Source organism: Micropterus dolomieu, linkage group LG22, assembly GCF_021292245.1.
Source record: "Micropterus dolomieu isolate WLL.071019.BEF.003 ecotype Adirondacks linkage group LG22, ASM2129224v1, whole genome shotgun sequence".
Taxonomy (NCBI): domain Eukaryota; kingdom Metazoa; phylum Chordata; class Actinopteri; order Centrarchiformes; family Centrarchidae; genus Micropterus; species Micropterus dolomieu.
Window position 1 is genome coordinate 19,136,167 of NC_060171.1, and position 15,892 is coordinate 19,152,058.

Below are 15,892 nucleotides of genomic sequence, written 5' to 3' on the forward strand. Positions count from 1 at the left end.
CTGCCCCCCCCCCCCCCCCTGCACTCTGTCCGTCTCTCTCTCTCTGATATGGGAGTATGTTGGGAACAGACCAAGTTTACGACCCAGTTAGTCTTAATCAAAACAAGGCAGAGAGGAGAGAGCAAGAGACAGAGACAAAGTGTTCCTTTGTCAAGGCCTGCTCTTTTGTTTACTGTCACAACTAGTGCACATCTATTTTTAGACATATTGAATGGATAGAAAATGTGTGTTTTAGAGTCATGAAGAGATCTGCAGCTTTACACATTGTTGGATACAATCATGCACAATGTTCTGGCTAATGAACTTGTGTAAATACGTGTGCGTAAATAAGCAGGCCTTCTATAAAGAAAAGTAGAGTGGATAAGATTACCTACTTTGTTTTTCCAATTTTGGCCATATCAGCCTCATTATACTGTAGCTCTTCTACACCCTATTCTTTGGCTAGCAGGTGGCCAAGACACTGAGGCTGTTAAGCCATTCATCGTGTCAAAGGCACTGTCACTCTGAATATCTCTGCAGTGCTAAATGATTTACTGTTCATTATTGTTTATGCTTGATTGTACATGTACTACAACAACCTGATTATAATCAAATAAAGGGAAGTCTTTGCAACTCTCATGTAAACACTGTAAGACCTGTAAGACCTGAAGGTCCGGACACGCAGGAATTTTTTGACCAACTGATTTGGGCATCACTCCTATTGTAAGCAAATTGTCTTTTCTGCATTGTGTGACTTTTACGACTGGAATCAAGACCTCTAGATCGTGTGTGAGTGGGAGAAAAAACAATAAAAGGGCAGGCAAAAGGGAAATATGTGTGGTGTGCCATGCGTGTCAAAGTATTATTATATAATCTATAGTCCAATTCATCAAGTGCAGTTCATCTGAAGTTTGCCTCGCTCTTTCAAAGTTCACTCACCTCCAACTCTCTCTGCAGTTCACAGTCCCTGTTTCCCACATCTCTCTATCCGCGATTTCAACCAAATTTGGCTTTTAGTCTTTGCCTTTTCCATGCAAATCACAGCATACCTTAGCAAGATAAATTATTTTTTATAAATGTCCATTTGTATTTTGGTAGAATCATGTAAAAATTCATGCTGTTGTGGAATTTGGGGGTTGCCTTAGTGACATGACTTCAATCATAGGCCACCTGTTATTTAGTGTGTTATCCTGCATTTACCCAGTCATTCTGTATTTTGTGAAATAAGTCTGTGTGGGGAGCTCAGTCTTTGTAGGTCTCAATATTGTCTTTTCAATTTCTCTTTCCATTTATCCTATACACCTCAGTGTGATTCTTATCAATGTTTTCATTCTTTAAAGGCCGTTGAGTGGATGTGTTTGAGAACAGAATGGCATGATTAGCAAAATGAAAAATATAAAGCTTGTTTTTGGGGGTAATGTTGAAATACCTTTCATGTTGCAACTACATCACCACAAGGTCTAGAGCCTGAACTACTATACTTGTTTGTTTTTTTTATTACCCTGTAAAACTGGTACTAAGTTTAGGTTGTTGGAAAAGTCTTTTAGTACTATGTTAAGACCTTAATGAAACTTTCCATAATCTGGGTATTAACACAAGATATTTCAGTGAATATAAACATCTTGTATGCTACTTGGATCAATGTCACCCACCCATTAATATATTTTTTCTCTGTCACAGCAACACCTCATAAAAGCAATGAGGTGGAAACAACTGAGTGTTACCAGGGCAGAGGAGAAGGTTATAGGGGGACAGTAGATGTGTTGCCTACCGGACTCACCTGCCAGCGCTGGGACTCTCAGTATCCCCATAACCACACATTCATACCACAAGCCTACCCTTGCAAGTGAGTCTTAACTCTCACATAAGACATGCATCCACTCACTCACCCACCTGCATGCACTTAAATCCAAGTAGACTACAGAAAGGCTTTATCTGTGTTTTTTCCAGGGACCTGCGAGAAAACTACTGTCGGAATCCAGATGGCCAAGAATTCCCCTGGTGTTTCACTACAGACCCAAGAGTCCGCACAATGTTCTGCACCAACATCCCTCAGTGCGGCACCCAAAACAAGCCCGCCAGTGGTGAGAAACTCAAAAGCTTTGTTTGACGTTAAAAACAGCAACTGAAAAGCTGATTTTCTCTACATCCAAAGCAGAGAAATAGAATTAATTTGTTATATTTTGTGGACAAAGGAGTTCACATGAGACCCTGTAACCACATATACTGGTTTGTAACCACGTTTTTCTGCGTCCCTGCGGAGAACTGTAGCCCTGTAGGACTGTGGGAAGGACTGACCACCTCGCCTCACATAAATGAACTCTGACAGCAGATCAACTCTGTCAGGTCTCACTGGACAGTAAAAGGATTAGTGCTGGATGGGATTCTTTCTGGGGTAGCAAAAGATTTGGAAATAAAAGATGTAGATATATGGCTGAGTAGACAAATGCAAATTTCCCAAAGGATTTTAGGGATATGTCTTTGAGATTATGTGGTCTTGCATTTGGGATTATAAAACCTCTCTAAGGTTGTGTCGTCGTCTACCCTTGAGGGTTGAATTCATTCCCACATAGAAATGAGATGCAGGGCATCTGACAGCTTCAAAATCTTATTTATGACCAGTGTTTTTCTAAGACACAATGGTGGACAATGTCTTTGTTTTCCCAGCTCTACGATAGCTCAGAAACTAAATTTTTTTTTTTTCTTCTGTGTCTTATTCGCTAGTGCTAACTTGTTTATGTTTCTGTTATTTTTATTTATGTACAACAATAATGTATGGCAAATAATGCACAACAACTATTGTGGTGATTTTAGAAGCTTAGTATTGTTGAATGTTGACTATTGTGCATGTTTTTGTTTAAAGCTGTATGTTCGAACAGATGAAGTATGTGTCTAGAATACTTGTCTCATTTTATTTCCTATTTTTGTCCAAATACAGACTGCTATGTCAACATTGGAGAGAATTACCAAGGAGAGCAGTCAAAGACTAGATCAAAACTGCCCTGTGCTCCCTGGAGAGACCACAGCAACAGGTCGGCCCACTTGATCCCTGCTACTTTCTAACCTAATAACTTTCCCAAACTCCACTATGATGTACAAAACAGACCTGCACCATCAATAAACTTCAGACAAGTGCCTCTGCCTAAAATAGAGATCATGATGTCACACAGCTCTAGTACACGTAACCCATCAGAGAGAGTCTCACATAGTGTAGAGGTTTTTTAAAACCTCAGTGGGGTCAAAGGAAACGACGATGAGCAGAGAATATATACAAATTTCATTGGTTTCAACAAGAGAATCAATGCTTAGAAAAGGGTATATCTTTGTGATATAAGCTTGTGCATAACAGCCTCAGTATGCAAGGGAATCTGTCTGTGCTTTCCAGAACCATGTGTGCAAACCTGAGACGCGGTGGTTAGTGCGGGGAGGCGCCCTATTACTGACCTCTAGTTAAGCCGTATTGTTGTTAGCGGATCAAGTCAGGCCTCTTGTTTCTCAGAGAAGAAAACGGCTCCTGCGGGTGCCGTGACTAGCCTCTCTAGCATCTTCTAATAGCTGGTGAAGTGTTTCCCTGAAGATGACCTAACACAGCAGGAATGGCTCACAGTGATAACTTGGATGGGGGATATACACTTCACTCCTCACCTTTGACCCCAAACCCTTCCTTTGTAGGAACACTTCAAAGCCAATCACCTTCACCACTTGGCTCCTGCCCAGGGGTCAAAAGTCAGTGTTAGGGAGTTATAGTGAAAGCTGGCTCCTATGCTAGCTTCTAGAAATACACACAAACTGAAACTCTGGATTGCTGTGATTTGGTATTCCTCGCCTATGTCTCCCTTTTCCCTTACGGTTTTCCACCTTATCTGTCAAGGAACTCAGTGTGGGAAAGAATTCTGTTTGTGGTTTAAAAATGTCTGCATGAGCATATATTAGATATTAGTGAGTGTAGGTGGATGCATTCTGTCTCAGTGAGTAATTCCTTTGCAAATCACCTTCTTATCTTGTCCAGAGGGACAGAGCATACACAGCTGTGTAGTTTTACTCTCCAGATCCTATCTGGCTAAAGTCATTCAGCTTTTACTAATAAATCACTGGCAAATCCTTTTTAGTTTCATCAACAAATAATCATCTGCTTAAAAGGGGAAAATGTCCTTTTGTTTTTAAAATTGTCTTAGGGCCTTATTGAATGGTGGTGAAAGATATGTTATTAGTTTTTTTATGTATGTTTGTTTGTCCAGTGGCGAGAGGGGCATGCTGGTGCCTGGCCTGGAGGGAAGCTACTGCAGAAACCCGGATAAAGACAAGCATGGTCCCTGGTGTTACACCAACAACTCTGCCATTTCCTGGGACTACTGCGATGTAAAACCATGTGAGTGCATGGAAGTGTGTGCATTCAATATGCGCATAAAGATACACAACTAGGATATGTTTAAATGTTTGTGGTACTTCATGACAGAGCAAGTGTAGATTTGTTTTGTTTTGTTGTTTTGTTGTTGACTCTGCCTTGTTGTGTGTGTGTGTGTGTCTCTCTTTTTCTCTCTCATACCAGTGATTTTGCATGTTACCTATACATGTTAATACCTTCCACCAAAGCTAATCATTTTGAAACAATGCTGCTGTGTTTTAGAAATGTGGATATATTTTGTCTACATCATCTTGTCAAAGATGTTATGAGGAAATGCAGTTCAGTCATTTCTGCATTGACATGCAAGAATAATGTAATATTGACAACAAATTAAACTTCATGTTCACTGTGATGCATTAGACAACATGAGCAGATTATGATTTTCATACTGTATGGAAAGTAAACCAGTTGCAAGCCTGGAACTATTGGAGAAGTATATTGAAAAATCAAAAATTGTTCATCTTGGTCAGCACAAAGGTTAAATAGCTACAACTTACAAACATATAACACGGTCCTTGAAGGCTTGTTACATTTATTTAAAGCCCTCCAGATTAAATTTTTTTGTGAAATGACACACAAAGACAAGGACTCTGGTGGCCGTGGCTGTATTGCCACTTTGAAATTTGCACCCCTGTGTGAGGTTGCTTCCTAGCTTGTATCAGCTAATACTCTCTGATCCCTTGTTTGTCTCCTCTGCTTTCTGCAGGTGATGCTTCACAGAACACCATTCCACTGGGTGAGAGTCTCTGTCAGATCGTCTCTCTGTCGGTGTTTGCAAGTGGCTCAGCTGCTGATTTATATTTGATAGCTTCCAAGTCAAGTAGTGGTGTTTTCAGAACTTGTTGGGCCTTTTTTTATGTCCAGCTATTATGATTCATGATGCAGGACATTATTTTGTCATGGTGGCATCTGTTTCTGTGTATGTGTGCATGTGTATATAAGAGTGTGTATGAATGTGTTGGTCCTCATTCTTGTACACATAGTAACTCAAGAACAGGATGAGGATGAAGCCCTCAATCATTTGATATATGGAGTTTAAATTATACCCATGTGTTATATGAACATTTTTAAAGATTACCTTAATTAATGGCCTCATCAGTGTAACTGGTTATGTTTTATATATAATGATGGTTATGGCAGCCTATTATGCAGGTAATATGCCTCTTGTGTTGCGACTGTGTCAACATTATGTCACAATTAATTACATAATGTCTGTGCCTGTGAATGGATATTTATGTCTTAAATTAAATGTATATTATATAGCATGAGTATATTAAAAGGTGTGTGTGTGTGTGTGTGTGTGTGTGTGTCTGTGTGTGTTTCTGCTTTTCCAGATGGGCCGCCCTTTGTAGTGTGTTATGTCCATAAGAGAACCAGGATTGTTGGGGGTGGTCCGGTGGGCATATCAGACGGTAGCTGGATGGTCAGCATACAGAAAGGGTACACCGGTGCATTTAATATTCTACACATTTTCATCTACCACAGAAAAAGAACGTCTCGGGTTATGTATGTAACCCTTGTTCCCCGAGAGGGGGAACGAGACACTGCGTCGGTGACGACACTATGGGAACGCCTCTGGACATGGCAGGGCTGAATTATGAATGAAACTACTCCAATTCTATTGGTGTTGCTAGAACGGTAGCGTGTGACGGCATAACTGGAGGCGTATATAAGCATGCCGGCACACAGGACACATTAGCTCTTTGCTATGAAGCAAGGCATTCCGGGGTGGTGAGGTGTGGCGGACCGACGCAGTGTCTCGTTCCCCTTCTCGGGGGACAAGGGTTACATACGTAACCCGAGACGTTCCCATTCGAGGGAACTCAAACTGCGTCGGTGACGACACTATGGGAACGAGATACCCACTACGCCGCGCTGAAACCCCCCCCTGCCCCCAACGTGCAGAAACCTGTAGGCACGACTAAGAGGAGAGCGCACGGGTGCCAGGTGCAGAAGGAAGGTCCAGACTGTAAAACCGGATAAAAGTGGAGGAGTGAGGAGTGGCCCAGCCAGCTGCCTCACACAAATCCTGGAGCGAAGCCCCTGCGAGGAGGTCCCTAGAGGCCGCCATGCCTCGAGTAGAGTGTGCCCTCACGGCCATAAGTGAAGGCAACCCACGCACCTGATAGGCCAGGGAAATAGTCTGAACGATCCAGTTGCTGATCGTGTGTTTAGAAGCGGGGAGCCCAGCCTTGGGGGACCTGAAACACACCAGCAACTGGTCTGCTTTCCTCCACCGGGAAGACCTCAGAGTGTAAATACTCAGCGCTCTGACAGGGCAGAGCAGATGAAGTCTCCCGTCCTCCGCCGTCACATGAGGTGGGGAATGAAACGCCTGCAGCACCGTGGACCCTGCCAAACTGGACGGAACCTTAGGGACAGGGGTGCAGGATGGCTATGACACTCCCCGGAGCAAACTCCAGGCATTGAGGAGAAACCGAAAGTGCCTGGAGATCCCCCACCCTCCTCAGAGAGGTGATAGCGAGGAGAAAGGCCATCTTAAGGGTCAGGTGCTTGGCCTCAGCCGACTCCAGGGGTCCGAAGGGGGCCTCAGCCAGTGCTTTGAGAACCACTGCCAGGTCCCAAGTGGGAACCCTGGAACGAGTCACGGGTCTCATCCTCTGGGCTCCACGGAGGAAGTGCACGACCAGTGGAAGCCTCCCCAAAGGCCCATCCCTCAGAGGGGCGTGGAATGCTGCAATGGCAGCCACATGCACCTTGAGCATGGACAGGGAAAGGCCAGCAGAGAAACGGTGCTGGAGGAGCTCCAGTACCATAATCACCAAGCAGGTAACTGGGTCCACCGCCCGTTCTCTACACCAGGTGTCGTACACATTCCACTTCAGGCCGTACATCCTTCTCGTGGACGGGGCTCTGGAGCTGAGTAGCGTCTTGACCGCTTCTGCTGTCAGGCCCGCCTCGAGGAGCGATATTATGTCCGAGAACCACATTTGGGCCGGCCAAAACAGGGCTACTAATACTAGGCTGACACATAGGCTGACAGGGAACGAAGGCACCTGTTCGTAACCCGTATCAGACGGAGCGGATTTCCCCTCGGGGAGAATCCCTTGGATTTTAACCACCACTGCAGGGCTCTCATGTGCAGCAGGCCAGAAGGTATTATACTGGACGCTGCTGCCATGAGACCCAACACCCTCTGAAAGTGTTTCACAGTGATGGTGCAGCCTAGTTGCATTCTCGTCACTGTGGACAAAATGGACTAGACGCGTGCAGGAGACAGGTGGGCCTGCATCGTCGTTGAGTCCCACACCACCCCTAGGAATGTAGTTCGTTGGGCGGGCGTCAGGTAGGGGGGTGGTAGTGGGCCCCCCTACTCAAAACCTCTTTCCCCGGGCCCGCCGAGACTGAATGATGGTCCTCAGATCCGTCGTCTAGAGGGGCTGTGGGTGAGAGCGCCGCCTCGCGTCCCAGGTTGGTTGAGGGGGACCACGGGAAGCGACGCTTTGCTTCTGGCTCTGGCGCTTGGATGCCCGAGGGGTTGAGCCACAAATGGCGCTCCGTAGCCACCAATGCTGCCATGGAGCGGCCAATGGAACGGGCCGTCTCCTTCGTGACACGAAGCACTAAATCCGTAGCTCTACGGAGCTCGGTTAAGTCCTCCTCAGAGGGGCCTCCCCCTTGATCACAGTCCTTGAGTAGATCGGCCTGGTATGCCTGCAGGGTGGCCATCGTGTGCAGGCTTGCACCAGCTCGACCCGCCGCCATGTAAGCCTTGCCCACCAGAGCGGATGTCGCCAGACATGGCTTGGTGGGTAGTGCCGGCGTCTTGAGGGGTGACGCGAGGGTGGGAGAAAGATAGCTCGCTAACACCTCCTCAACCCGAGGCATCACTCCATAGCCATGCTGCTTAATTTCTTTCACGTTGCTGTAATCCAGCAGAGGGGAAGTAGTCAGCCGTGCAGAGAAGGGTCTATTCCATGATTTACACAACTCATTGTGCAAATCAGGAAAAAATGGCAAGGATTGGCGCGTGGTGCTGCAGAAAACGCTCATTCAGTTTACTGCCGGCCTGTGGCTCCTGCACCGCCTGTGGCCAATCAATGTTCAGCTTGGCCACAGCCCTCGTCACCACCTCCAATAACTCATCGTAGCTGGGCAAAGACTGATGACGTCGGCCTGGCTCCCGGAAGTCATCCTCCATGATGCTAAGCACATCTATCTCCTCGGAGTCAGACTGTGCAAGCCTCTCTGGACTCATGCCTCAGGCAGTAGAAGCCGAAAAACAGGCTCCCGACCGGGGAAGTGGGGTTTCCCTAGGCAGGAAACACACATCTCGTGAGTATCCCCAGCCGTGATGTAGCGCGGGCAAGGAAAAACACACTGTCGGAACTGTTTACCAGACATGATCTCTCCTGCTTCGTCGGGAACTTCCAGGTAAGACGACTTTTCAACTTCAATAGTGGAGCTTTCAAACATACTCAGAGTGCCTGCTGAATAGAAAAAAGCTAATGTGTCCTGTGTGCCGGCGTGCTTATATACGCCTCCAGTTACACCGTCACACACTAGCAACACCAATAGAATTGGAGTAGTTTCATTCATAATTCAGCCCTGCCATGCCCAGAGGCGTTCCCATAGTGTCGTCACTGACACAGTTCGAGTTCCCTCGAAGGGGAACAGTAGGCCATCCTGCCCAGACCACAGTTGAAATCTTAAATATTTCAGTGGAAATGTTTTGTTTTTTTAGTTTTTGTTTTCCATGGGGAAAAGTTCAAATGTTGTCTTAGAGGCCTTGGAGGGTTTTAGATACATAAGCAGCCTTGATGCCAACCATTTATAATCGAGAAATTTGTCGAGAAATAGAACTTACCTGTTTGTAAAAAGCCAATTACCTGTTGTAAAGGGCAATTGTGAGTTGTGCAAAGCCCACATTATCAATTTTAGTAAGTTCAGATAGAAGTGTATAACACACCTACTTCATCTCCAAGCAATGCAATAAAACAGAAGCAAGTGAGATTTACAAAATCCACTAATCTGAAAGCATGGGTGTGTAAATGCTATACATTACTATTTCCACTAGTGCTATAAAGTTTCTGATGTGTTCAAGGCTATTTTGTGATGTGTTTGCATTTTTTTCATAGTGCTACTGTGCGCCCCTGTTCTCAAAGTTTACATATAAGGGAAAAGACTGGATTTCTGTGAATAGCAAACATACCGTTTTTAAGAATGACAGCATGATTTCCAGTATGCTATTCACAGCTTTTGATGTCTTTGATGACTTCGTTGATATGTCATTTGTGTGTTGCTCTCTTCAGGTCAGTGCACTGGTGCGGGGGTTCACTAATACGAGATGAGTGGGTACTCACAGACAGACAGTGCTTCTCCTCATGGTAACTTTAATGCTCGCTGTCTGTTACTGCCATTTCTTTGCTTTTCCATGAACCTTGAACTGTCAGTGCATTTTGCTTTTATGCCAGTGTATTAAATGTAAGATTTATCTATTCAGGTCGAATGTATTTCTCTATATTCAAGTACCAAACTCTCTATAGTTCCTACTGTCTGTCCTGATCAGGCTGAGGTTCTAGAGTAATAAATGTGGTATGTTTTATTAATTCTTAACTATTTCTTGTGCCTCTCCAGTGTTCCAGACCTCAGTGAGTATCGGGTATGGCTGGGAGTCTCAGATATTCGAGAGGGCGCTCCTGACTGGTCCAAGAGACAGGAAGTCAGCATAGCTCATGTGATATGTGGTCCTGAGGGCTCCAGTTTAGCCCTCATAAGGCTGTCTAAGTGAGTACCTGGAAATATATTTATATATTGATATATATGTATGTGTGTGATGGTGATCATACCTTGTACTTTTTGGATTGTTTTATATGTTTAGGCCTGCCCTTCCTGCAGACAGTGTCCATACAATTCAGTTACCGGTAGATGGATGCTCCATCCCAGAAGGAACAACATGTAAAATGTATGGATGGGGAGAGACCAAAGGTATTGATATTCTACATTCACTGCAGCTGTTGTATACATACCTACTTTCCAGTCTCCCGGGTTTGCAATATATTGCATTTATATTACTTTTCTCCTCCAGCATATATGTTGGAGGGGAAAAAGTATATTGTAACACAGTCCTCTCTTAAATAATTGGATACTGTATAGCTTAGGCCATCTGTTTTTTAACCCCAGGTCAGTACTGCTTATTGGGTGGCTTGATACAGACAGGATCACAGAAGATTGATATTTTTAATAAAAGTTCAAATGTGCCATGATTTCTGTATAAGCCATTTAGACTTTCCTCCATTCTTTTGGAAATAGAAATATGCTAAATATGATATATCACCATGTTGTATCCACATATATACATCATATTCTACAACAACACCAACAACAGAAAAGAAGCAATAAAGTGCAACCTTTGACTCTTTCAGGCACTGGCCATGATGACATACTGAAGGCGGTCAACCTGCCCATTGTCAGTAATGAGAAGTGTAGAGAGATGCACAGAGGGAACCTCCACATCACCAACACCAAGATCTGTGCAGGAGGCAAGAGGAATGAGGGAGTATGTGAGGTAAACTGTTCATATTCTTTTTCTAGTGACATGTTTTACCATTTAAACATGAGGCCAAATAACTGTTTAGATGTTCAGAAGGAAAACTCAATGCTAGAATTCATATGATGATGTCTGTCCTGTTGGTAAACAGGAACAGGCCTTTAGACATTTGGCTAAAGTAATTGTTCCCAGTGTGAATTTGTGAGAAAATTAGTGCCTTGATTCAACACAGCGCTTTCAAAGCTCAGTTTGATCCACATCTCAAACAAATGTTCTTTGAATCCTTGGGCTTAGTATTCAGTCCGTTGTAAACAGAGCAGCTGGAGACTGTTGCACTAAATTTCATCAGCGATCAAAGCCTTGGGTTTTGTGGTTTCTTTGGAAGAGAACTATCCATGTTCACAAATTCTGGTGGCGCTGTCTGTCACTGAGAGCGAATAAATGCATTTTTCTTTTGTTCAACCCTGTCATATAACCCTGTCATAAACGAAATCAGTGATGATATAACCATTTCTCAACCAGTGACATAGAAAAAATGTGCTATCTATTTCTTCTTTTGCAGAGGGATTATGGTGGCCCTCTTGTGTGTCAGGATGGTGACATCAGGGTTATTGTGGGAGTGAGTGTCCATGGCAGAGGCTGTGCTCGGGCCAACCAGCCTGGCATCTTCATCAATGTGCCCTTCTACACACAGTGGATCTACAAGGTCTTCAAATATTACCCCAACCCTCAAATCGTCTAGAGACTCTATAGGGGATAAAACAGCACCAGGGGATGAAATCAAACCTAGAGCTTCTACTTCTGTAAATCCAGCGGTGCACTCAGGACACCTAGTTTCTATGTTGTTCATACCTATATAGCCTACAGATCAATAAGAATCTGATATGAGGATGCTTTCCTACTAGAATGGATGGTGAAACATTGTGATGTAAGATTTAAACACATCACAATCAGATACCATATTGATTCCTAAAGTCATTGATGGTAATAATGAAGAGTAAAAGTTGATACTGTTCGTATCTTAGACATAGGAAATGGACTGCTGAAGTGGTTAATAGTAAAAGATGGGACCCAATACAAGTTGAATGTTACAGTAACAAATTAGAATGTCTTTGACTGACCTGGGAGCAGACCAGACAAGCAAACATTTGGTTTCATCCATTTTCCATGGGCATCTTTTGGTAGCAAATCCACCAGAGTGGTATGTGTGCATGTGAATATTTTTGATTCCTGGCATTACTTGAATGTTTTGAACACCAAAGTGCAGTGGTTCAGCAGCTCCCTCAGTAGAGTACATCAATGGGCCACTTACAAGACTATCCAGTGGTAGGGCAATGTTAAGGGCATTAATACTAAGCTCCATGCATCTCCAGGGGCTTAGCTAAAGTGGTCCTTATTGTACATAGTATTTTAATGAGTGTATTTGTGACACTCTAAAGGTGATTTGGGTCTTATAGATCTATGACAAGAGAAGTGAATGTCGTGGTAGTCAGATAAATCCTTTACAGCGTGTTATCTACATTTCAGCTTTCAGTCAAGTTTCTGTGTCATAATGATCAATTTTCAGTATTTTAATGTTATCACAAAGCCACTGACTGTAAATATGAACATGCTCTTTGCATTCTGTGTAGATGAAAGGACTATATGGCTGCTCAGGCTTTATAGGTTTTGAAAAAAAAGCAAAAATGTAACATTAATCTGTACACACAAGCCGTATGTGTTAATTCATCGTGGGTGTGTGTATATGTTCTGTGTGTGTATCTGTTTTTGTACGTTTTGTCTGCAGCAGTGTCATTATGCAAAAAGAAAACTGCAGAAAGAGAGAGAGAGACAGTGTGCGTGTGTGTGTGTGTGTGTGTGTGTGTGTGTGTGTGTGTGTGTGTGTGTGTGTGCATGTTTGAGCCAGAGCTGAATGAATTATCCTCTCCCTACACTCAGACCTTGGCAGACCTCCAATTTCAATCCACTCTGGATATTAGCGTCACAAAGTCTGTCACTTCAAACTTTGTCATGGAAAAGAAGGGATGGTCTTTCTAACTGCATTGTCTGTAAAGGATGTTTCACTGAAATGACTGAATGGCCCTCAAAACAAATTAACACATTTCTTTTAGCAGTGTAAATGATTGAGATGGCTTTATATTATAACGACATTATGTGTTTATAAGAGTGAGAGAATGTGTGTGTGTGTGTGTGTGTGTCTGTGTGTGCGCGCGCACTGAAAGATGCTGCAAGCTGCTATATTAAACAGGTTGTACAGTACTGTCTTATGTACATACACAATACATTTTCTGTCATCGTATCCCAATATGCTAAATGTTAAACCCAATTTCAGCAATTATTTGAAATGTTTTATGATGTCTGTCACTATATTAAATGCCTTTTTTATTCTATGAGTTTAATTTTCTTTTCATGTTTTAAATGTCACATTCTTTGAATGCCCTATTTGAGTGTTCTGAATGCAAATGTGTATCGTCTCAGCCAGTTCTCCTGTCTTGCTGTAGAATTAAGTCAAGGCTGTTGTGCTTCCTACCAGAAGATGGCACCACAGTAGCACAGAGACTTTAAAGATGTGTTGGTAATCTTGCTAGTCTCTCTCTTTCTCTCTCACTCACACGCATACATATTCCCACATCTAAAGTCACACTCTTATCCACTTACATGCATACAGACCTACACACCTACACATGACACCCATTTCAGAGTTGCAGCTGATCTTGGTCAAATACTACAACAGAATTGCAGTATTCTGCTGTCACCCCAAATAGACAGGGAGGGAAAGATAGATAGGAGGGGCATAAGAGTATATGTGAGTGTGTTTGTGTGTGCGTGTGTGTGTGTGAGTGAGAGAGAGAGGTAGGTGAGAAGTGGAGTGAAGGTGAAAGAGCACAGGGACTAAGAGCTGGAGATTAATTGTGAATCCATTGATGCTGTATTAAGGAACTTATGGAGCAAGCAGAAAATACATGTGGATCGACATTTTCTGTTGCTATGCACACCATGAGCGCTGATGCTGACACAACCCACACATATACAGTACACACACACACACACACACACACAGTTGAATAGAGCGCTCTGTGATAACAGATACTGTAGAAGCATCAAAGGGAGATGAAGTGTAAGAAGTTTGCTTTCATCTGCAGATCAGCAAGATGGACAGAAAGACAGAAAATGTAGACATAAACAACACGACAGACAGAAGGACAATTGCGCATACACACGCACACACAGTGGCTGACTTGACCCTGGCTCAATGCACCGTGAGATCTACAGCATACATGAGGCTAACGATCCAGAGAACATGTCTTGTGTCAGGGCTGTTCAGGCTGTCGTGAAAGCATTTGTGCGTGTGTGTGTGTGTGTGTGCGGGGGAGTGTTAGGAAGAGAACAGACTGAGAAATGCACATTCACTTAAAAACCAAAAGGCTCTGTCTTTCATGTGTTCAGATGAATGATTACATGATTACAAATATGTTTAAATTTACACACGTGTGAATGATTTTTATGGTGAATAGTAAAATGTATTCTATTTTAGGATTGAACACCTTTAGATGTCTCATTGCTCATTGGAGGGGGTCCCAAAATAAAGTAATTAAACATTTTATGACTGAGAACAAATCAGTCCAAACAACTCAACTATCAATATCAAGACAGTTTTTGGCAAAGGGAGAAAGATACAAATGTTTTCTGCAGGATTACAACTGTGAATTTTGTGTGAAGTTTAAGGTTGTATTTTTTTCCTTCCCGTTTAAAACTGTAAGTCCAGCTTGTACCCATGAGCTCGCATGTCCTGCTGTTCATGTAAGGGTGCATGAACAGATTCAGACTGAGTTGATGTTATGGATAAATGTGGCATTACCAGATAAATTTCAAATTAAATCTCTAGCTGGCTGGCTATTGAAATTCAAACAAAGTAGTAGGGCACTCACACATGCTGCCACAGTTGGCTGATGATTGCATGCAGAGATCTAAGTGCGACTGGTGATGTCTCAATTCCTTTGTATGTGTGTTGCACGTGTGTGTGAGGGAGTGAGAGAAATAGAGAGAGACAGAGTGACTGAGAGAGAGAAAGAGGGAAAATGAGAGAGGGACTGATCATTCCAGGGGAAGGCTTTTATAAGCCACAAGACTCCCATTACAGATCATTGAGTTTCAGATTTAGTTAGGAATATCTTTCATAATCTAATTGGGTTGTCTTTATAATGTCATTTAATGCACATTTCCAAGTGTCATGAGTAGGATTACTACAGTGGAGACTATGTGTGGGATAAGCTTTTAAAATTATCCTTCCCGTATCAGTATTTCATCCTGTAACTTGACGCAGTATTCTATCCTCACACTTAGTTTACTGTCAAGATGATTCTCACTTTTCATAGTATGTTCAGTTAAAAAACCCCAGACAGTCAAATGCAAGAGAGTAGAAATGTATTGCCTTTTCATACACTTCAGAAAGGAAAGATACTCTGTTTGACTTTGACAGTGACATCAACTACATTAAATCGTAGCCTTTCTCTGCAGACTTACAAATGTGTATAGAATTTTCTCACAGCTTAACATGTGTTTGCAGACAACTGTGCCTGTTATTAAGATTCCCACCAACTTACAAAAGAAGATTTTATTGATGTTGTCAGAAATTGTAACTCAGAAACTCAGGGAGGTCGAGCAATCTATGTGCAGCACACAAAGTAGAGCAAAATGCTCATGAAATTAACTGTCCAAATCAAACAGAGTGTTCAATAAACGTCTGGACTGCTAGAGATTGACTGACTGGCGTCTTATTGTAGAAATGCTCGCGCGTTTGAAGAGGCGTGCCGCAAGCAAACTCTAGAAGAAAATGCACAGCATATCATCATTAATCAGGTGTGGTGAAATGAGTTCCTTTTGGTAGTTTTCTTCAGCTTTTTCTTTGGAGTATGCACGATCTCGTTAGTCTGTTTAGTATTTATTAGTTCATTTCTGATGTGGAGGCCTAAACAGAACTACAATTAGTGTGAAAA

At 43.0% G+C, this 15,892-nt stretch overlaps 1 protein-coding gene across 1 annotated transcript in view; it reads left to right on the forward strand.

Moving 5' to 3' along the window:
- Window positions 1–13,285, forward strand: part of LOC123962375 (hepatocyte growth factor) — a 21,780-nt gene extending 8,495 nt beyond the window's left edge. The window contains exons 8-18 of the mRNA XM_046038455.1: window positions 1,660–1,825; window positions 1,930–2,063; window positions 2,918–3,011; window positions 4,218–4,348; window positions 5,091–5,120; window positions 5,719–5,824; window positions 9,658–9,732; window positions 9,983–10,132; window positions 10,227–10,333; window positions 10,771–10,913; window positions 11,458–13,285. Coding sequence (XP_045894411.1) covers window positions 1,660–1,825; window positions 1,930–2,063; window positions 2,918–3,011; window positions 4,218–4,348; window positions 5,091–5,120; window positions 5,719–5,824; window positions 9,658–9,732; window positions 9,983–10,132; window positions 10,227–10,333; window positions 10,771–10,913; window positions 11,458–11,637 — 1,316 coding nt within the window. The 3' untranslated portion in view covers window positions 11,638–13,285. The remainder of the gene's footprint in view (window positions 1–1,659; window positions 1,826–1,929; window positions 2,064–2,917; window positions 3,012–4,217; window positions 4,349–5,090; window positions 5,121–5,718; window positions 5,825–9,657; window positions 9,733–9,982; window positions 10,133–10,226; window positions 10,334–10,770; window positions 10,914–11,457) is intronic.
- The last annotated feature ends 2,607 nt before the right edge of the window (window positions 13,286–15,892 follow it).